Source organism: Melanotaenia boesemani, chromosome 1 (assembly GCF_017639745.1).
Source record: "Melanotaenia boesemani isolate fMelBoe1 chromosome 1, fMelBoe1.pri, whole genome shotgun sequence".
Classification (NCBI taxonomy): domain Eukaryota; kingdom Metazoa; phylum Chordata; class Actinopteri; order Atheriniformes; family Melanotaeniidae; genus Melanotaenia; species Melanotaenia boesemani.
This window is the reverse complement of record NC_055682.1, coordinates 12,991,199-13,013,513: the sequence shown is the minus strand read 5'-3', so window position 1 is coordinate 13,013,513 and position 22,315 is coordinate 12,991,199. Positions and strand designations below refer to the sequence as shown.

The 22,315-nt window shown below is 38.0% G+C and overlaps 2 protein-coding genes across 2 annotated transcripts; both read left to right on the top strand.

The window, feature by feature from the left end:
* The first annotated feature begins 827 nt into the window (after window positions 1–827).
* Window positions 828–8,398, top strand: ctxn2 (cortexin 2). The gene is made up of 3 exons (XM_041982946.1): window positions 828–1,043; window positions 1,938–4,092; window positions 8,387–8,398. Exon 2 carries the CDS (start codon window positions 2,007–2,009, stop codon window positions 2,250–2,252), a length of 246 nt encoding a protein of 81 aa, XP_041838880.1. The 5' UTR covers window positions 828–1,043; window positions 1,938–2,006; the 3' UTR covers window positions 2,253–4,092; window positions 8,387–8,398.
* Window positions 7,849–21,239, top strand: slc12a1 (solute carrier family 12 member 1). The gene is made up of 27 exons (XM_041982179.1): window positions 7,849–8,255; window positions 8,693–8,830; window positions 9,107–9,182; window positions 9,734–9,829; window positions 10,940–11,079; window positions 11,182–11,292; window positions 11,387–11,498; window positions 11,612–11,739; window positions 11,951–12,035; window positions 12,366–12,526; window positions 12,628–12,735; window positions 12,838–12,961; window positions 13,447–13,548; window positions 13,802–13,957; window positions 14,043–14,142; window positions 14,260–14,371; window positions 14,673–14,813; window positions 15,368–15,474; window positions 15,571–15,653; window positions 16,890–17,012; window positions 17,642–17,770; window positions 19,271–19,382; window positions 19,579–19,665; window positions 19,756–19,891; window positions 20,013–20,080; window positions 20,189–20,347; window positions 20,391–21,239. The coding sequence occupies exons 1-26, from the start codon at window positions 8,007–8,009 to the stop codon at window positions 20,322–20,324; spliced, it is 3,120 nt and encodes a 1,039-aa protein (XP_041838113.1). The 5' UTR covers window positions 7,849–8,006; the 3' UTR covers window positions 20,325–20,347; window positions 20,391–21,239.
* Window positions 21,240–22,315: the final 1,076 nt, after the last annotated feature.

The following is a 22,315-nucleotide window of genomic DNA, read 5'->3' as shown; positions in this document are numbered from 1 at the left end:
GAAAAGAACCGTTGAGAATATGCATGAACTTGAAAGTGAATATTTTCTGGCAATTAGCAGGCTGTGTACATCTGAAAAATAAATGATGCCATGAATTATTGCACATCACACACCAGATAAGAACATTTCCCTCATGATATACCTCATCTTTGGATTTGAGACACTGCATTAGCTTGAAGAGCATAACAATAAAAACAGATGGTCGAACATTTCTCTGCAGCATTCTGTATTTGCGGGTAATCAGATGACCTGCTGTGTGTTTTCGGATGCAATGCCGCTTTTGTTTTTCATCAATGTAAAATCTGTTTAAATGCAAGTCAGCTTTAGTTAGCCTGTGTTCATAAGCCTTCAAGTAAAGGGGCTAATTCAATTTGTCCCCAACAAACTGCACCAATTGCAGACACATCATCAAACCAGGCTCAAAGGATAATGCTGCGGTGTCACAAAAATTCCTTTGTAGCAGCATTTATTGTAGCTAGAGGCATTGGGGGGGTTTATTTCTCCTGTTGGATAAGCCATGATGTCCCTCTTAGAATTAACTCATTTTGGAGGGAAAAAGACAAATAAATAAATAAACCAGTGAGGGAAGAACAAGGAGAGAAGACACAGGAGAGGCAGATTCCTTGTTTTTTTACTGCTGCATCCATCCCGGTGTTGCTGAGGGGGGGCTGTTGTGAATGACTGAGGCAGCAGAGCAGCTGAGTGAGACTAACAAGTGGTTGCCATGCAGCAGGAGCAAGCGTGCGTGCTTCTAGAGGGAGAGATAGAGAAACAGAATGATAATGAGCAGGAGGCAAGTAAAGCAGCACCAGGACAGGAGCTGTATCTCTCAAAAGAGATGCATGTTATAGATTGATCCAGCTTATCCTGTGCTCCCCCGTTTCTCCCTTTTACTCTTTTTGCTTAGATGGGCTGTTAGCCTTGCACATCCAGTATGCCAGAAATGGATGAATTAATGGAAATATGTTTGAAAGCTCAGAGGAGGAGGAGTTCTTCGGAAGAAACGGCAGCAACAGGTCTGTAAGGATGGTACGATAATGATGGTGAGACGCCTTTTTTTTCTTCCTTAGACGTCCTCACTAGAGAGTCTGTCAATGCAGTCTTTCTTTCACCCTACCTCACTCCCTCCCTCTTCTCCCTCAGCATACTTGTGCAGTGTCCTCCTCATCATTTTACTTCCTTTTCCCCTCATCTCTTTCCCCATTCTCTCTGTTCATTACCCTACCCCTGTCTATACATGTATCCTACCTCTCTCATCTAACTCATCTCCTCACACTCAAGCCACCTGCTACATGTTGTCATATGTAAGATTTGGGAGGAAAACAATGACAGAGGCAGACATCCACTTGTGTGACCAAACCAATTTTGTGATTATGTGTGGTCAATTACTGTCGCTCTCTTACCGCTTAATGGAATTACACTGTCTGGCAGGCATCTGCTCACATGCAACAGGTAGAGATCTCATTCTTCTCAACCCAACAAATAGAACATTGCATCTTTATGTAATGTGATATTTTTATATACATTAAAGCTTGGTTTATGTTTAACAGCTGGCTGTGCACTGCGACATACTGTAATTCTAACCTGACTTGAAGGAATGGGGCCAGAATAGTGGCTTGTTTTTCTGCACCTATTTTCAAAAGTCTTTACCACTTCTCTCTTCATGTTTGCTTATTTTGTGCAATTGTCTGCAAAATCCCCAGAGGGAGCAGAGTGGGAGAGATCACTGGACATTTGTTTGACACCTAATTTCACAGGGGCTATATTTAGATACCTGTAGCCTTTCATTGTTATTTAGCTCTAAATTTAAATGCGCAATTTACTCAGCTTATTTGGTGTCTGCTTTAATTGTGATTAAATAGGTAGATAAAACAGCTCTTTTCTGCATAACAGACCAAACAGAACTAACCAGAAGCCATTGTTTCACCTCCATCCAGGTAACATGCAGGCTTCTCAATGCCTGACCCCATCAGAGGCGAGATGAGGCACATAGATGTTGGTTTACCATGAGCAGCGTCCACTTCAACCACTCCCTTGCTGCCATGAGTGGAAACGACATGATGGCGCATTCTCTGACTCTGGAGCAGAAGACAGCATTTGCTTTTGTGGGGATGCTACTGGTGTTCTTGGGGCTGCTGATAGTAAGGTGTTTCAGGATCCTGCTGGACCCCTACAGCAGCATGCCCTCCTCCAACTGGGCTGATGGCATCGAAGGGCTGGAGAAAGGGACGTTTGAGTACGCCCTTACTTAACACAGGGACACACGTCCACACATGTCCTCACAAACAGAAATATACATACGTACATGGATAAACACATGCAAAGACACCCAAGCCACAATCCTGCACAACCACTGCACCTGATACTAAGACATCTCTTCGTGATGCACCAAGCCGAGACACTGAAGCTGTTTATGTTCAGTTTGTGCGCATTGTTAGTTCAGAGTTTCTCTACTGTATGTGACAACATATTTGTTGTGTGTGCGTGGTTGAGTGTGAGGCAGATGCTGCGTCATATTCTCTGCCCTTCTGCCAGGAAGTGTGTATTTCAGCTTATCGACAGAATTTGGCTGAAACTCCCTTTAACCCATACCTCCAAGTTGAATGTCATTAGATGAAAAGAGGTGGATGTTTGTGAAACACAGGTGGACATTAATGTGCAGTGGGTCTATTCAGACATAGAAGACTCAGGGACAAGACTGGTTGGAAGAGGACAGAGTGGTTGCACCTCTGCACAGCAGAACCATTCAGCATAAGAATGTATATGGGTGGACACAGGGTATTATATCAAACTAGCGCTTTCTTGACTAATCAAATCCAGTTTGTTGGAGATCCAAAGGAATGCTGCCACTGCTGTTTGTGCAGATTGGTTCTGTGTGTTTTTTTTTTTGTTTTGTTTGTTTTTAGTGGTATCTTGTTTGCCTTGAGCAATGGAACAAACTGCGATTTACATTATGGTATTACTGACTGTAAATGATGCAAAATAAGCTCTCAGAGTTTGTACTGCTGCTGCTTTCGAGAGATGATCTATACTGTGTGTTGCCACAATTACATGTTGGGTGAAAAATGTTGCAATGTGAGCTGTCAAATGTTCCCCCTCACAAAGAATCTGTCTCAAGGTTAGTTGATGAAAACAACACAAAGGACTTTTAACTGTGGATTAAAAACTCAAAACTACACTCAGCGCTGCTAGTTTCCTAATGACTGGCAGAAACGCTCACTCCCTGTCTGCAAAGGAAAAGGTCACAAGGAAAACAGGGCTGGGATGTGTGTCAGCACTACATGTGAGCATCTTTCCTCTCTGTCCTCAGCCATCCTCATCCTCTCTCCCCTCCTCTCTTCCTTCCAGACAGAGGAAGATATAACGTCCTAAACAGAGATTCTAGCAGACAGCTCAGAGTCTAGACTGTTCCTTTGCTGATTTTTACGGTCTACGGTTTCTCCTTAGTGCTGTGAATCTGCCTTACTGTGACCTTCAATGGGTTTATGTGCCTTCATCTAGAAACATTAGAGCACCTGTTTGTGGGTGAGTGTGTGTGTATGAGAACTTGTCATATCATGATGACAGACCTGTTGCTTGCTCCGTTGGTGGTAGAGTTTTATCACTGATTTAATTAATTTAATGATGTGAAATAAAATGGATTTGTTCACTTTAAAATATTACTGTTCAAGTCTTTTGCTGTTTTGAATCTCTCAAATATAATCTATGGCAATGCAGAGCTCAGTTTTACCTGTTATGTTACAGGGAAGCACATGTTTCCATTTGCACAGTTTATTTTGCAACTGTGCCGTTAAATTTGCCCTTGACGAAGATATCAGACCTATATTCCCCAATGCCTATAAACCCTGGCCACAGTGGTCCAACATCCCTGCGGTAGCAGACAAGAAGGGAGTAAAACGAGTCTTAAGGCGGCACTGGAGAATAAGATGTCATGTGATTTTCTTTAAATAGTGATATGACTTTAGAGGAGTAAAGAAAGTAAATTGATAATAGTGTAGAAATGTATGTGCCAATACATAGATGGGTAAGGGGCCAATGTAGAAGCAGAAAATAATTCACACAGGCATCCGTCTTGTGGTGATAAGACTGGCCGTTATTTTGCGTGTCCAGTTCCCACTCAGAGGCCACTGTGCACGCTTCCCTTCACACACATCATTCGTCAGGAATGCAATGGTTATTGCACTATTATCTCTGTTACCTATGTGACTTCCTTATCTGAAACTATTTTTAGCAGAAAAAATCAGTTCTCTTTCTGCCCGCTTGGAAAAAAACAAACTAAGGTTGCTTATAAAGTTTTAATAAACAAGTGTTTGCACTTTTTATATCTTGATGTACAGTTAGGTTGTTTGGTGTCTGGAGCTGATTGAAAATCAGTGAACAGGTGACGTATATTAAATATATTAATTTATTAAAGTATCATTCAATAGTGCTTTTCATTTACCTGATTATTTCAATATTATACTACTTTATAATCATACTTCATTTCAAGGTTTCCCTTAACCTAAAATTTTATTTATTTGAAACTTTAGTTACTTTTAAGATGAACATTTTATAAAGATAAAAGCCTTTTAAAATATTAGACTTCGTTAAAGATTAAACCAGTGGTTTTTCAGCCATTTCATGTCATCTAGGTCACATTTAGATGTTCATGAGTTAACAGTTTCACCAAACAAGTTTCCTTCTAGAGTTCAGGGTTTCATTCAAACAACAGCATTTAAAGGGGTCAAGCTAAAGAAAAGCTGTTAAAGAAAGAAAAGCTGTCTCTTTTTTTTAATGTGACAAGTTTTACCTCACAAAGTTTTTGAAACCAGTGTCAATGAACAAAAAGACTTACTGTCTTACAGCTTAAAGCTGTTTAGTGAGACACACAGTTCTGAATTATTCCTGAATATATTTGATGCTTTTTGTAAGGTAGAAGACTCAAAAATAGTCAAAAGTTTAATAATTTAGGTTTTATTGACAATATGGACTCACATTAAGTCACTGGAGTGCATGACTTTTACATGGCATTATCTAACTGATTTATTAGTAGTTTTATTTAGTTATTTATTTATTTGTTTGTCTGTTTTTTTTTTACCAAACTCAGTGAGCACCTCATTTATTATTGTTTAAAAAATCCATGAATCACTTTCCCTTTGGTGAGTGGAACAAAGATAGAGGCAACAAACAACGGATTTTACGCAAGAGTCAGAATTATTGTCTCTCAAATGGTTCTGTATGCAGGTATGAAAAATGTATAATTAATTTGATTTATTCATCTAGTACTTTCTTTCTTCCTTTATGCACACAGAAATAATTAAGACACTGTAAGTGCTTCTGACCCAAGTGATTACAAAATCCTTGTTACACAGTGCAGCATTGATGATATGGCAGAACAATGGACCTTAACTTTGCTGATTATGAATCATTAGTTTGATTGCTTTTAGTAAGCTATGTCCTTGTTTTGTTGTGATAAGACCAGCAGATAATCATGCTTTTTATTACCTAAGATAGCAACTATATCTATCATACCTACAGTGCTTTCCAAAAATAGCTTTAGGAAATCAGTCCAGTAAGAGCCATACACTGTAGAATGTATTTTTGCTTTACTTCGCACACTAAAGAAATAGAAGTGGTTGTGAGGTGAAATAAAGTGGAGCTAACTTGCAGTTTTTTTCCCCAAATCTGAAGCCCGATCTAAAGCTAGGACTTAACTTAACCCCCTAGGACCACCTCCAGAAGCCTGTGCCAATGGGTACATTAAGCGACAATGACATATTTACAGTATCAATGTTTTATAACAGTTATTAATGATTAGAAAGTCATTAAGTTTAATTATTTACTTTGAATTGATTCAAAAGTGCACTTTTCTTTGAGCTAAAATTTCAAGTTCCTGGATATAATTTTCCCAGTTATTTTCAGGTTAGTGATACTTTGAAACAAAAATAAAATCAACCTTTCTTTTATATTTTAATGGCAGAACTTTAAGGAAAATGGATGTCGCCAATAAAACAGACCTAAAACCTGCAGCTTCTTGTCTGTTGCGAAGCCACTTTAGTCTGAGGTCCAGGCAAGGGGGACAGGCAGCACCTAACATCAGTTGGAAATTTTTTTTTTTTTTTGTTAAACTGACAAGAGAATTAATTCAACTCTACACCTAAAGGTTAATCTAAAATTTCAGCTTTTTTATTTTGGCCACTCTCATTTATCTTTTGCGAGGTACACAGAATAGCTTTTTTAAGATAAAAAAAAATCAAATTTTGCTTTTCATTTCCAAATATAACAAGCAAGGTAAAATTGCTCGAGACTATAGCTGATTCGAGTTCTAGTGTTTTCCTTCAATTTATTTGTAGGACCCCTTCAAAATGGAGTATCAAGGACCCTCCTTATATATGTATTTTACTTTTTACATTGCAGGTGAAGGTTTTAATGCTTGTTGCTAAGGGATTTTGTCTTCTACTTTTAAGCACTTATGACATCGGCTAATTGAGGTATGTACACCTGCTGCCACAGGCTCACTGTGCAGACCCCACAGATTTCAGAGGAGGGCTGTTTCCTCTGAAATTACCAAAGCAGAACAGAAAAAAGTCATAAGGGAGAGACTGTGAGACCTGAGTTTCACTGACAACTACAAAAAAAAAAGCAGAAAAAAAAAAAGCTGCAGTGTAGCATGAAACAAGAAAACAAAATAATCTCTAAATGTGACAATGAACCTGAGTCAAAGAGTGAAAGACTAGTGTCATAATTACTTGCAAAAATGTCCTGAAGTGGTACGATTAAGAAGCTGCAGGCAAGAAGAAAGGTCCACTGTTGTACTTTTTTTCTCTAGCATGACTCGGTCACTGTCATTACAGCTGAGGATCATTGCTGTCGTGTTTTAAATCTGATGTGAATTGTGCAATTGGTTGTCGTCTTTCAATCAGCACATAAAACATGTGCTGGAGATTTTGTTTTTCAGCTAGAAATACTGTCAAGGTCAGATTTCAAGTCATTAGCCTGCCTTTCACTGCACACATAAATCACTGTGGTGTATCAGTAATCAGGAAGTTTACTTGTTAAGAGGTCTTTTAAAGGCACTTTAAAAGTCATGTGGCTCTAGTGAAGTGCCTCTGGCATGTTCCTGTAATCTATGGTCTTATATTAACTCTCATTTTCCTCATGAATATGGCCATTTCTCCTGCGCTACCCAACCAAATAACTTTCCTCTCTCAATAAACCGTGGCAAATAGAATAATTAGAGACATTTATTAAATTGATTATATAACCTCCAATATTTTAGTATAAAATCATGCTGTTATCAACCACTTGTCACTGACAGTATCCTATTGCAAAAATATTAGTTTTTAAAAGTATTTTTAAAACCTCTCATATCAGTCTTATCTTTTTCTGTCCTAATCATATGCATCATAAATTCTCTGAAGCCTTGGACATTTTCCATGTTGGCTATATTGTGTTTTTTTTTTTACTAGAGGGAAACTCCATGTGGATGTTTCATGGTTGTTAGACAAAGGGCCTGGAAATGTGAAGAAATACTCTTCGTGGTCCTATAAACTGCAACCACGGAACAACGTGTGCTGTTACCATGCACTTCAAACAATAATATTAGTAATCAATTCTCCAGAACTCAGGCAATGAGCACCTTTATCTCTCTTTTGTTGTTTATGACTTGGTTAATCATTAAGCAACACCTTTTTGTCCCCTATGATGGAGCAAGGGCATACCTGACACCCCTTGTTTAGTTCTCTAAGGGTTGATCCAGAGAACTAGCCAATAGCTGACAGCCAGTGTATGACCCTGAGTATAAAGGTTGGCCATTGGAGACAAACCAAGTTCATGCTCAAGACGCTTAGTGGAGTGGTCAAGATCTTTACTAACATAATCCTAGACTAGTCTTTCCATCAATAAACAGAATATCCTGCCAGTAATGCAGTGTTCTCTTCTTTTGGATGTCTGAAGACTTAGAAAGATCTACACTGCTGTTTTATCATTGACTGTTAAAAATCTGAGAAGCTCCTCCAGCATTCTTGATGAAGAAGTTGAAGTCTAACGGAATGGAGTATAATAACTCCGCTTATGATTCCACTCTGGATGACCTTCCAGTCTATGAGGAAGCCAGTGGGGAGCACCGGACTGTCCGGCCCTCAGCAATCAGTGCCTTTGGTCATGACACTTTAGACCGACTGCCCAGCATTGACTTCTATCGAAATGCAGGCAGTTTGAGTGGTCACCGGGCTGTGCGACCATCCCTGCAGGAGCTTCACGATGTGTTTCAGAAGGTGAGTGAATGCATGTCTTGGTAGAGATTTTGGTGAATACAATATATGCATATTTGCTCTTCAAAACTCTTTGTGCAGAAAGTAAGTATCTGAATTGAGAGCAGATTGTGTTCGGTTCTTAAACTATAGAGTTAAGCTTTAGAGCTTTTATTGCTCTTTATGAGGCTATGTTGCAGTTTATGCCAGTTTGGTTTATAGCATGGACAAGATTTTCTTTTAGTTTTGATAGATATAAAAAAGACCTTTTTGCACTCATGCCAACGGGAACTAAAGGAAATAATGTGCCAAACCAAACTCATAACCCAACATGAGAAAACTGTTTGTTTCCCCTGTAACAGAACAGATAGCAGTAAAACTACACCTGTAAAACAACTGCTAAAAAATATCCAAATTCATGTTTTCCATCGTTTATCTTTGCTTTTATGTTCTTCTAAAAGAACGGAGCGATCTCTGTGCCAGACACACTCCAGGACGATGGAGAAAAGAGCGATGGGGTCCCTTCCGAAGACCTGGAGTCTGCTATGCCCAGTGAAGACATAGGACTAATAAAGTTTGGCTGGATAAGGGGTGTCCTGGTGAGTTATGTTGGCTGTTGGCAAGCTCTCTCTGTTCTACACTATATTACAGTGACCTGGCCAAAAGAGGACCCTTGTGGCTCAATAACACGGCAGGACACTGCTTGTTACTATTGATTTTGCTGGCACAAAGACAAGAAATAAGTCTTTGAATACAATGTCACTTAAATAAGAATAATTTATATATGCTCTCATTTACATTATTGTACTATTACTTTAATAAATCTTGATCTGCAATGAGGAATTTGAAGTTTAATTGTGCCTCTCTTCTGACAGGTGAGATGTATGCTAAACATCTGGGGTGTCATGCTGTTCATCCGTCTGTCCTGGGTTTTTGGTCAGGCTGGCTGGGGTGAGTAAAGCAAAGATAGCTGCATTCTATAGAATAATGCTGATTTTAGTTAGTTTTATCTTCTGCTTACGGCTTCTTTCCCATCCTTTGGAAAGTTTTTTAGCTGGAACTTTCATTTTCAGTACTGTCAGGAAGCAATTCACAAATTCACTTTAACTTTAACACTGACCTCTCATGAATTTGAGAGCAAAACGTCTATGTACATTGTGACAGAGTTGGGGAGAGAAATGGAAACAAAGTGAATAGCTTCATACGTGTGCTCACTATTTAAAATACTATCCATTGACAGAACCTTTTGTTCAGTCAGCATACCCAAAAAGGTTTAAAAAAGAAGAAAATCGCTGCAGTTGACAGAGCTCTTACTCCATATGACTCCGACTTATGCCCTCCAGGCTCCAGTGGGTCTTTAAATCTTAAGTGTTTAAAGTTAACTGTGGAGAGGAACTTTCATCTCACACACACAGTGTTTTATGACAACTTGAATATACCAGCTGAGTCAAATGTGGTTTGTAAAATCACAAATTTAAAGCGATATTATTGTTGCATTTCAGGCCTGGGAATTGTGGTAATTTGTCTCAGCTGTGTGGTCACCACCATCACAGGCCTTTCCATGTCAGCCATATGTACAAATGGTGTTGTTAGAGGAGGTAAGTCAACACATCAGCCATCACAAGACCACTTCATATTCAGGAAAACCCATCACTAATATCGAGTAAACTTTCATGCTGCTATCTCATTTATAACCTTTTAAGACTGCAGCCAAAATCAGCAGTTAAAACATTATTTATAAATATCCCCTCAGATAACACACACTGATTCTGACATAAAATCTTTTAGAGAAAGCGTGAAATGACCCCAAGGACAGTGTGTGTAGATAAAGTCACAAAGTCCGAAAGCTGCACCTGAATGTCACCTCTTGAAGCCTGTTCTTTGTTTTACACCCTGTTCTGGCATAAAATCAATCAATCAGTGATGCAGTGATTAATCATCCACCACTCTTTAGATGACGCCATAGTCATCTGTGTTTCTGGCCAAACTTGTTATTTAGTTGCATCAAACCTTCAGAGCCTGGCACCTCTTGCTTAAATATAAAGAAAAGTCTTTCAGTGTGCTAACTATTAATGACTTATCTGCAACAGAATCACTGTTAAACCTGCCTTAATTACTTTATAATTGTATAGTTTAAATTATTTGAGCTGGCTGAAACAAACAGAAATGTAAGTTATCAACGTTGTTTTCTGCTGCGTCATAAAGCTGACGCCCTTTACATTATGAGGTCATCTTGTTGCAGCTGCTTTCTGCTACAGACATGGCATATCTGCCCTGTACAATTTTTTTATTTACAAAGATTAATGAAAATAATAGTAAGATTTTCTTATAAGTGGTTGTTATTATGCTTGAAATTCAATCTGTCTGCTAAGGTGAAGCAGATCTCCCAAAGCACTGTCATGTGGCAACTGCAAATTTACAATTTCCCTACTTTTCCTGTTAAAGGACCACCATTTGGGAGCTCACTGCCTGATTACTTGGTCATTTGCTTCAAATCTAAATCTAATGTCTTAAGGTGTGTGTTTTTTGCATCACACATGTTACATTTTAATTCAGTTAGTGATTTCCTCTTGTAAGTTCCCCTATTTTTTCTCTTTGTAGTTGCAAGCTTACAAGTTTAACTGTGTATATTTTATGTGTTCATGTCAAATATTGCGTCAATAAGTAAAATAAATTATTTGCATTTGTGCTTTATTTTGCTATTTCAGGAGGAGCTTACTATTTGATATCTCGCAGTTTGGGACCAGAGTTTGGCGGGTCAATTGGGCTCATTTTTGCCTTTGCCAATGCAGTGGCTGTGGCCATGTATGTGGTGGGTTTTGCTGAGACAGTGGTCGACTTGCTGAAGGTGTGTAATGTAATAAACGTCTGACTGCAGGACAATGACAGATTCAAGATATTTGACTGTATGCTTAGCTTTACCTCATGCCTCGTTCTGTGTTGCACTCAGGAACATGCCACCCTCATGGTGGATGAAATAAATGATATCAGAATCATCGGATGCATTACGGTGGTGCTGCTCTTGGGCATATCAGTAGCTGGAATGGAGTGGGAGGCAAAGGTGTGAAATGAGTGCTATGCTTATTGATTCTGGGCTTGTGGTGTTAAAATCTCCTTCCTTAACTTAAACTGCTCTCGCTTTTTTGTCCCCATAGGCACAGATTGTTCTACTGGTTATTCTGCTGGTGGCCATAGTGAATATGTTTGTTGGAACAGCCATTCCTGCAACTAAGGATAAAAAATCCAAAGGCTTTTTTAGTTATGACTGTAAGTCTCTCTTCAAACCTTTCTACATCTCTATTAACATAAACTATATCTTTCTCTTCCCAAAATGTTGTATTAATCCCATTTTTTCCCTTCTGACACTTTTTTTTTTACAGCAAAAGTCTTCGCGGAGAATTTTACGCCAGATTTTAGGGATGGTGAGACATTTTTCTCAGTGTTTGCCATCTTTTTCCCTGCGGCTACGGGAATCCTGGCTGGAGCCAACATCTCTGGAGACTTACGGGTAACATTTTAATATACAGGGGTCATTGCACACTAATCATGTCCAGGAATCATTAGCTTCTATATGCTAAAGTGAACAAGCAACTACAGTTAAGACTCTAATTAATAAAAGAAATCCTTTGTGACTGGTGTTCATTATCTTACTTTGGAGAAAGTTCTTCCTTCATTTACAGTAAGAAAATTTCCTGTCACCAACTTATTTTATTTTACAGGACCCCCAAGCTGCCATCCCTAAAGGTACCCTGTTGGCCATCCTGATCACTGGGGTCACCTACCTCGGTGTGGCTCTCTGTGTCTGTAAGTAGACTATTTTAATTCATAAATGTAGTTAAACATTTGTAGACTAATTAAAAAAAATCCCACTGTGTGTAACAGATTCACCAGTTCAGTAGAGAAAACTAAGTCATGGTCATGTTTTTGTTTCTGATCTGACCTCCCTAATCCTTTCCATCAGATCCTACCTTTGTCTTGAACTTACTGCAGACTAAAATAATAGTAGTCTTCACACTTTGCGTATGCATCTCAAGAGAAAAAATTTCAAATTTTTTTCAAATGAACATGTGTCTTCATATTCAATGCAAACATTCATTTAAAGTAATTCATCTGTTCTTTCCTTTATTTTGTCAGCGGCTACGGTTGTCCGGGATGCCACAGGAAACTTAACTGATCTCATTACTCCAGGAATCCCATGTAATGAATCAGCAGTAGCTGCCTGTCAGTTGGGTTATAATTTTTCTTCCTGCATCACAGAAGGAGGTTGCAAGTTTGGCTTAATGAACAATTTCCAGGTACTTGAACTTTCAAACCTATCTGAATAGAAGAAAATCACTTGTGTGTGTGTGTGTGTGTGTCCATCTCTAAGTCTCTTTACTCATCACCTCTGACTCAGGTGATGACCATGGTGTCTGGGTTTGGTCCCCTCATCATTGCAGGAACATTCTCAGCCACTCTCTCATCGGCCCTGGCCTCCCTTGTTAGTGCTCCTAAAGTCTTCCAGGTCAGTAACTCAATATTCATTCCTAAATATGGTTATAATATTAAATTTCAGATCAATACTGACACTGTTGGCTTCTCTAATCTAAGCCCTGTCACTCCCCAGGCACTGTGTAAAGACAACATCTACAAAGCCCTGTACTTCTTTGCCAAAGGACACGGCAAGAACAACGAGCCAATCCGTGGCTATGTCCTCACATTCATTATTTCTGTGGCCTTCATTCTCATCGGTCAGTTCAGGGCTCTATCACTACTTAAACATAGTATCTTGGAATCTATACACCAAGTAACCTGTTTTATATTTTGTCTTAAAAGTACTTTTATCTTTATTTTATACTCTAAAACAAAATTTCTGTTTTTATAGTCCTTAAATTACAGCCTGACACAAAGCAATTATATTTTTTTTGTGTCAAGTGTGATCAAAATTTATTGTCATGAAAACCAATGTATCTAGTTTCTATAGCTACTTAGTAGTAAGTAATGTACCAGTTATACATTTTTTTAAACTGTCAGTTTACTAAACACCAGCAGACTATTTTTCTTTGAACTGACGAAGCTTGCAAAGAACATTATACACATTTCCGAGTTATCACTGAAATACAAAAAAGATAAATAAATGATTTCTTAGGCATAAGAAGACATAATCTGACAGTTCAATAATATGACTTATCTAATTTTGTGAACTCCCAGAGACAAGTTCTTTTTCTCTTTATAGGTAATCTCAACACCATTGCGCCTATCATCTCAAACTTCTTCCTTGCATCATATGCTCTCATCAATTTTTCCTGTTTCCATGCATCCTATGCAAAGTCTCCAGGTGAGTCTCTATAAAGAAGCTCTTGAAGAAAAAAATCATGGCTTGTAAAATAAATAGTTCTCATTCAATGATATCACAGTTTTTGTTTTTCTTAAAACATAGCTCCACCTCTAAGAGTACTGATTTCTAGTGTTAGTGTTAGTGTTGCTTGAATTTAAAATATATTCAAGAAAAGTCACTGGATTATATTTTGCGTACAATCAGTTTGCCATCATTTTCCAGCAGTCTGCTTCTTTCACTACACTCTTCCCAGGTTGGAGACCAGCTTATAAATACTACAACATGTGGCTATCTCTGCTGGGTGCTCTGCTCTGCTGTGTTGTTATGTTTGTTATCAACTGGTGGGCTGCTCTGCTCACGTACGGGATTGAAATCCTCCTCTATGTGTATGTCACAGTCAAGAAGCCCGGTGAGCTTGTTTACATGCTTGGTAGTATCTGAGTGAAACCCATTTCTGGAAAACAAACTTGTTAGGTCTCTTATTCCTTCTCCAGATGTGAACTGGGGTTCGTCCACACAGGCGGTGACATTTGTGAGCTCAGTCAGCAATGCTCTATCTCTCGCAGGTGTAGAGGATCATGTCAAGAACTTCAGGTAAAGGTTTGCATGGCACCACTATAAGTGCATAATTATAGAGTAACATTAGAAAAACATTTAGATCTAAGAATTCCCTCAGAATAAATAACAAGCAATGCACCATTTCTTCCTCAGACCTCAGATCTTAGCTCTAACAGGGGCAGTGCGGTCCAGACCAGCCCTCTTAGACCTGGCTCACTCCTTCACAAAAAACTATGGACTCTGCCTCACTTGTGAAGTTTTTGAGGTAGGTTATAAAGTATATATTACATATCATATTTCTGTATTCTTAAAATTAAAATGCAAGCTTGCATTAGAGTTAAGACTTGCAGCAAATTTCATTTAGTAAAGTTCCGACTTCACAAGCAGTAGAGGGTCAATGGAATATTAACTAGGGACAGAGTGAAATGCCAACTCCCAGGACACCAGAAACTAAAGCTCTGAATAAAAACGAAAGATGAATATGGGAGCTCTTTCCCTCTCAAAAACATACATATACATATACATGATATACATATACATATATGCATATTTTGTGACCTCTGCAGGGCCCCAGGTCAGAGGTCTTTCAAGAGATAAATGCTGCGATGGAGATAAACCAACAATGGCTCGTGAAGACCAAACGCAAGGCCTTTTATGCTGCTGTGGCCTGTGAGAAATTCAGAGAAGGGACTGTGAGCCTGTTGCAGGTCAGTTTGGGCAAGATTTATACAACATCTTTGACAGATAAGGAAGAAAACAACTACTATCACAAAGTAATCTACTTGATTAAAGTGTAACCTGTGAGATTTGATCAGAGGGCAATGGCAGATTTATAGAAACAGCTCTCATTGACCCATTTCTTCTTCTCACTACTGTACATCTATTGCTTTGTTATGACTCTGGCCAAGACCAGCCGGTAGGATCTCGCCAGAAACGTGTGATAGCAGGTAGAAGAAGAGAGACTTAATGAGGAAATAAAGCTTAGCTTGATTATCACACTCCAGAGATAAGACCAGTGTTCATTGTCAGGACTGATTACTTCAAACAGCACAGCAGATATAAAACTATAATTGATTAACACTGCACTGGATGAGTCCCTGTAGGCAAAGCGATAACCTTTACCTGTAAAACAGTTTCCTAGCCTTCTTGTATGAGACAGCTTGAAAGTTTGTGGAGAATGCTTTTTATACTTCAAGGTGCCTGTGTTGCTGCTGGTAACAGCTTGCTCTCGTCTTTTCTTTTTGGGGGCTTTTCTTTTCAGGCTTCTGGTCTTGGCCGTATGAAGCCAAACACAATAATGATAGGTTTCAAAAGAAACTGGAAGACAGCAAGCACAGATGAAGTGCAGACTTATGTGGGAATACTACAGTAAGTCACAAATAATTATGCATATCTGCCAATAATAAACGGAAACATGAAAGAAAGATCTGTGTTGAACTGGTGTCCTGATTCTCTTTATGACAGCGATGCCTTTGACTTTGAGTATGGCACAGTGATGCTGAGGATGAATGAGGGCCTGGATGTGTCGCATATTGTTGAGGCAGAAGGTATGTATGAAAGTTAGCTTAATATGGAAGATTTTTCCCTCAGTGTAACAATAGCTGTGTGTCTATTTTTACAACGTTTCATGAATAAATAGTTATAAATGCACAAAAGCACATTATGAAAAAGGAAGAATCTCTATGGCAGGTAGTATGTGATATTAAAATTGCAAAATGAACAGCAAACATAGATACAATATTTAAGAAAAAACATAGATGTTTATTTGGCGTAAAATAAATGTTTTTTGAGATGTTGAAAAAAGTGAAGTTATTGTTGACTAAAACTGATTGTCAGAGCTCAAAATTGCTTTGATTTGTAGATTGCAAAGCCTTTATGACAGTCCAGTAGATGTCAAATAAATAAATAAATAAATAAGGTCTTTGTGGCAATGTGCAGACAGCAAAACAGCAAACTTACGTTGGTACTGCATGAGGTGCACATGAGGAAATGGGTGATTCTCTTGTACTCATTTTCACAGGAAAGACCAGAATCTGCTAAAAATCATAATTTTCTTCTTTGAAGGGGTCAATAAACATCTAGTAGGGGCATTTGAGAGGTTAAAATACCAAACTTTATTTAAAATACTCAAGTATAGAATCACTAAGAACTTAAACTCATTGCAATAGTTGAATGAAACAATACTCAGACGTAAATGTTAAAGTTTTCATGAAAGAGTATCCAAGTGTTACTATCAGGACAACCCACAACAAACAATAATTATAATAAAGTAATACTGATAAACCAGAGCACTTTCTTTTATAGATTATGGAGTATTTATAACTGTCAGGTAATTGTTAGACAAGATGCAAACATAACAGCCCAGTCCTGTGGAGATCTTTGCCCTGACAAACAAATTGTTTTTGTTAAAAAAAACACAGTAAAACCATATTTTATCCTGTTTTTATATATGCTGTGTAATTCCATAAACTGGTCTGATAATAAAAACAAATAACTAACTAATAAGTGCTTTGTTGGTATTAATAATAATAATAACTTCCTCTAAAGCCATTAAAAATATACTAATGAATCCTTATACATGAGCAATAATTGTTGTTAACACAGATTTAAGCTTTAACAGTGTGTTCTATTCTAATATGTTTTCCTATTATTTATTGGCTATTAGTGATAAAAAATAAACAATTTAACATTAGTGGAGCAGAAAGTGCAATATGTACAGCTGACAAAAAGGCACTAATTAAACAAATACAGCATCTGACTGGATATAAAATTGTCTTTTTCAGATGAGATGCTGAAGGCAGCGAAGGAACAGCAGGCTTTGGATAATGAGATGATGAACGGAGAGAAAGCAAAAGGACTTTTCAGGAAGTCCAGGAATTCATCTCAGCAAGTCCTCACAACACGAGGTTTGTATCAAGAAATCGTCTTCTAACGCATGAAAACATTCATGCTACTTAAAGCAAAAGCTGCATCACTGGATGACAGACTCATAGATAGATAGATAGATAGATAGATAGATAGATAGATAGATAGATAGATAGATAGATAGATAGATAGATAGATAGATAGATAGATAGATAGATAGATAGATAGATAGATAGATATTTAACAAATGAAACCAAAGTTTTTTTTTTAACTTTCCCCATACTCATATTGAGATATAATTGAATCAGCCACTCCCATTAAAGACGTCTCTCAGGGTGTAATCCAATAACATGGCCCCTTCAGTTCCACTTTAAAGAACATTTCATAAGAGCAGTCCTTCAACCCAGACAGCAGAGGGTGCCTGAAGCCTCTCACTCAATCTGTCTCTGTCTGTCGCACAAACACTCACCACTGAGCTGCATCTCAGCGATGCTCGTTAGTATACATTCTGCATCCTACATTAAACCTGAGAGATGGTTGTGTCTGGTCAGCTTCTAGCACTGCTTTTTGCTGCCATTCAGCTTCAGTTTCATACTTCCTAAAACGCCGTCCTACTGTTGCTCTCCCACATCCAGCTCTCATTTCCTATATCTTTTTCTTTCTTTTCCAGTGTCAGTGTGCAGTCCTCCATCTCCGCAGGTTGCCAAGATGAATGAGAAGCTGGTGGAGGCCAGTTCTCAGTTTAAGAAGAAACAGCCTAAAGGCACTATTGATGTGTGGTGGTTATTTGATGATGGAGGTAGGTGTTGGTTTCCCAAGGCAGCTTCCTGTTTTGTACCTTGCCTTGAGCTGTAACAGATGTGTAAGCAATCACACAACCAATCCTTTTCAATATTTAAGTAGTCTATGAAAGCAAAAGAAGTTTTACTGTATTTCTGAAAACAATGTTAGCGGGGTTGTAGATGTCACCTGTCCCTTATCGACTGCTAGATGCTAAAAAGTTCAAGCTGAATCTACCGGAGTGTGTGTAAACAGTACAGGGATGGTATAAGCTATTGATTATAAAAATGTCCATCGGTTGTAAATTCCAAGAAAATCTGTTAAAATTTTGCCTCAAACTGCTGTTGTTTTGAGAGCAAATTTATGTTGACAAAATTGTGCTACTGTGAGCACAGTAAAGCTTTCTAGCACATATCAGTGTGGCATTTCTGGTTCTGTGGAGCATAAAGATGAGATTAAAAACCAAAAAAAATTAGGCCATTTTCACACATGAACTGACAATTTGGTCCAGTCTTTTTTGGCAGTTTCTGTTCACACAAGCACTTCACAGCAGGAGGTTTTATGCTGGAGAAGAACTGGAAATGCCTGAGAGGGGCTGTAGGAAAAAAAACAAAAAAAAAACAAACAAAAGAAAATAAACATAAAAAAAGGTCTTGCAAAAAATACACTGTGGAAGTAACTGTGTTTGCTTTTCAACACATTCAGAATTGCAAGTATTGCAAGAAGTAAAGTTCCTTGATATCTGTTGCTGTGTTGATAGCAGCTTTGCATATATCTGAGAGTACACGCAACAACGAGGAGTGTATGTACAGTTACGTAAGGACCAGGACTCCAGTGCTTGTGTGAAAGGGGCTAGTCTGTCCTCCTTTTTGCTGGAGTCTGTGGGACCGTTATTGGTGTTCCTGAAACTGGCTTCTAGCTCAAAAAGCATAGATGTGTATCATTGTGAGAGAGAAGAAAAACTCCTTTATACGACTTTTCGAAGAAAAACTATTGAGCTCGATTGAAAACTGGACACTACAACAGATAAAAACGAAACATTTCTACAAGAATTTTTCATCCTCCCCCACTCTGGTGACTGGTCATTTTTTCATCCTCACTTATGTTTCTCACATCCTGATTTTGCGTCCTTGCTTTGAGGACCAAATATGCAGGAATAATAAGAGTAATAAAAGCAAGAAGGCATTAGCATAATAAAAAGTACCCTAGGTGTTCATCAGGGTCTGACAAACACATAATCAGTCTGATTTAGTCAAGAACTGTAGGTGACAGCCTATGCAACACTTCTAGTCTCATATAGAAACCCATAAAGGCCGACTTTACAAAAAACATCAGTTCTGTACATGTTAAAGTGTGGATGGGCACTAGCAAAAAATGCCAATAAAGGAAAGAAATGTATTACAATAAATTACTAACTAACATGTAATGCATGCTGTAAAGCATAATGTAGTGCATACTGATAGATTTCTTACATTGGATTGGTTTTATAACTAAGAAAATTGTGTTTCCCTTCTCTCAGGTCTTACCCTTCTGCTTCCCTACATCCTCACCACCAGGAAGAAGTGGAAAGACTCCAAATTAAGAATCTTCATTGCAGGACAGCCTGGACGCAGTGAGCTGGATAAAGAGGAGTGAGTAAACAAATAAATGTTTCAATGTCAATTACGACTTAATGTGTAGAAGTTAGACTGGGCACAAACACTGGCAAAACCCAGTGATGAGAATTAATGAGAAAGCAACATCAGAGTAAAAAAAAAATTTACTCTAACAAATATATATATATATATTTATATGAAATGTAATCAGTGTGTAATCATTTCATTGCAGGATGAAGTCTTTGCTGCATAAATTCAGAATTAAATGCAGTGACATTAATGTCATTGATGACATCCACATCAAAGCACGCTCTGACAGGTAACCAGATAGGGCAACTGCAACACATTTAACATTTCAAAAGTGAGTATTTTCCATAATTAACTTGCTTTCTCAATAAAATTCCTTCAGCTTGAAAAAGTTAGATGACATGATTGAGCCTTTCCGTCTACATGAGGGGTCTAAAGACTTTGATCAGGCTGAAGCCATGAAGAAAGTGTATCCTTGGAAAATCACTGATGAAGAGCTGAGCAGCTTCGAGGAGAAGGTAAAACTGATGACACTAGGCTTAGTTCGAAATGCAGAGAAGGCACAATTGTGTATCATCTCTCTTTGGTGGTGTTTGAGTTGGAATAAATAATTTAAAAACAACCACTGCTGTTTCTCAGACCAACCTCCAAGTACGACTCAATGAGCTCCTTCAGGAAAACTCCAAGTCAGCCAACCTAGTCATTGTGTAAGTATAAGCACCTGACGTCTGGATAAAACTGAACTATTAAACCTAATTCAGAGTTTAAAGTAAAAGCTAACTAATCTATGTGTCTGTATCATTAACCCTTTGCAGGAGCATGCCTATCGCTCGTAAGGAATCAGTTTCTGATTTCCTGTACATGGCCTGGCTGGATGCTTTGACCAAAGACCTTCCACCCACTCTGCTCATCAGAGGCAACCACAAGAGTGTGCTTACTTTCTACTCATGAGCACCTTGCACACAAAAGTACTACGTAGCTAAGGAGGGGGAGGGGAAGGGGATTAACATAAAAATGAGCCACATTTATAAAGTGTACAAGAACATGGATAATATTCAGTCTTCCAGACCAAACATTATTATTCTGATTGGCAAATTAATAAAAGAAAAATAGAAGAAACATAAAAAGTAACAAAGAGAAAACAAACACAAAAGTCTTCCAGTTGCACACTTGACATTAATGTGATATTTTAATTTCAATCTCAGTTAAATCCTTAAATATTTTACAATTAACCTTGCTTTATTTCTCGGTCTGGTTTGGACTGTTTCATGAAGACTTTTTGGAAATTTGTGTGGTTACGTTCAACATTACTTGTATTGTGTAGCGTTGCAGCGAGCTTGCCAACAGGAAAATCTTCTTTAGGAAGACTACACTGTATGGCTACCATGGAAAACTGTTCTGCTGCATCCAGACTTCTCTATCAATGCTGTCAGTCAGGGATAAGACTAATCTATGTGAGATCGGCTCAGTGAACAGAGGCAGGAACACAGACGGTGGCACAAGGCTGCTGCAGGGGTTATACTGACTGACTGTGACTGTAAGATAAATGTATATAAGATTCTGAAGTGGATTTTTTAAACAAAAGAAAAGTTTCATAAATCATCAATAGCAAGATATTGGCTATTACTATCAGTTCTTTGTAAACTATGGCAATAATGCTTTGATTTTTTTAACAATCTTGATATTCACTGAGTGAACTAAACTGCCGTAATGCATTCGTTTACCTGGTCCACATTATGGTTCTTCAGTGTTTTAATGTTACTATCACAGTGCACGTCTTTGTTTAAGGGGAATAGAGTGGAAAAATATTGTAAAAACAATTCTGTATATTTCAGATAAGTTTATCTCTTCCTATTTAAATGAATAATTATGATCACCTGAAATAAAGTATAAGAAAAGAAATACTGTTCTAGATTCTATGATTTTTCCCCCCCTACACCAGCTGGACATTTAAAGGTGGAACAATTCTCACGAAAATATAATCACTCTTTTACAAAGCTTTAAAAGTCCTTGACAGGAAACATCTTTCATTTCGTCATCCTAACATCCTGGAAAATATATAATATTCTTAGCTTTCACAACAGTTGAAATGTGCTTATTTTGTATATAAAGTTCTGCATAGGTTTACTCTTCTCTCTATAATTGAATTTGTTAAATAGTGGCCTTACTGTGGTGCCTGGGCCTCCATTAGAGTGAACCTAAAGGTACCTTTAGACTCACTGCATCTGGACAGGCTGTGAGCAAATATTGAAATAGCCATCTAAGTATTTTTTAGTATTAAGCATTTAATTTATTTGAAAATAGGGACCAAGCATAATAATAGCCATTTTTATATAATTTCCACTTTTGGTCCCTAGGCAGGTAGACTTAAAAACAGTTACATACTGTATAATAACATAACAGATAGTCAACAGTATATAAGAACATAATAGATAGTAACATATAGTAACATAGCAAAATAAAAATGTGTCATTATGTCTCTAACAGTGATATATAACACTCCCATGAATAATATATAATAACAAACACACAAAACTGGAAACAACAACCATATGGGAGTGGTGCTGGGGGCTGGTGTCCTCTGGTCCACCGGTGATGTCTTCCACAGGGCATAGTGGGAGGGTTAAGTGTCATGTAGGTGTGTGACAGTGAGTGTGTTGGGTACGGCACAGGGGAGGCCTGGTCCTCCTGGGTGTGGTGCAGCTTAGTTTACCTGTAAAGCTGGTTGTCTAGTGTGAGGCTGGATTGAAAGGTCGTTGCCTTCTATCTGTTGTCTCTTTGTCTCCTCTTTTTTTTCTCCTTTCCTTTTTATTTCTCTTCGTTATTCTCCCTTTTCTGTCCCCTCTGGTCAGGTCCAGCAAGATTACATAAATTCCATAATTCTAAATAAACAAATAAATAAATAATCTGATTATCAAGAGGACCCTTATAGCCATAAAACT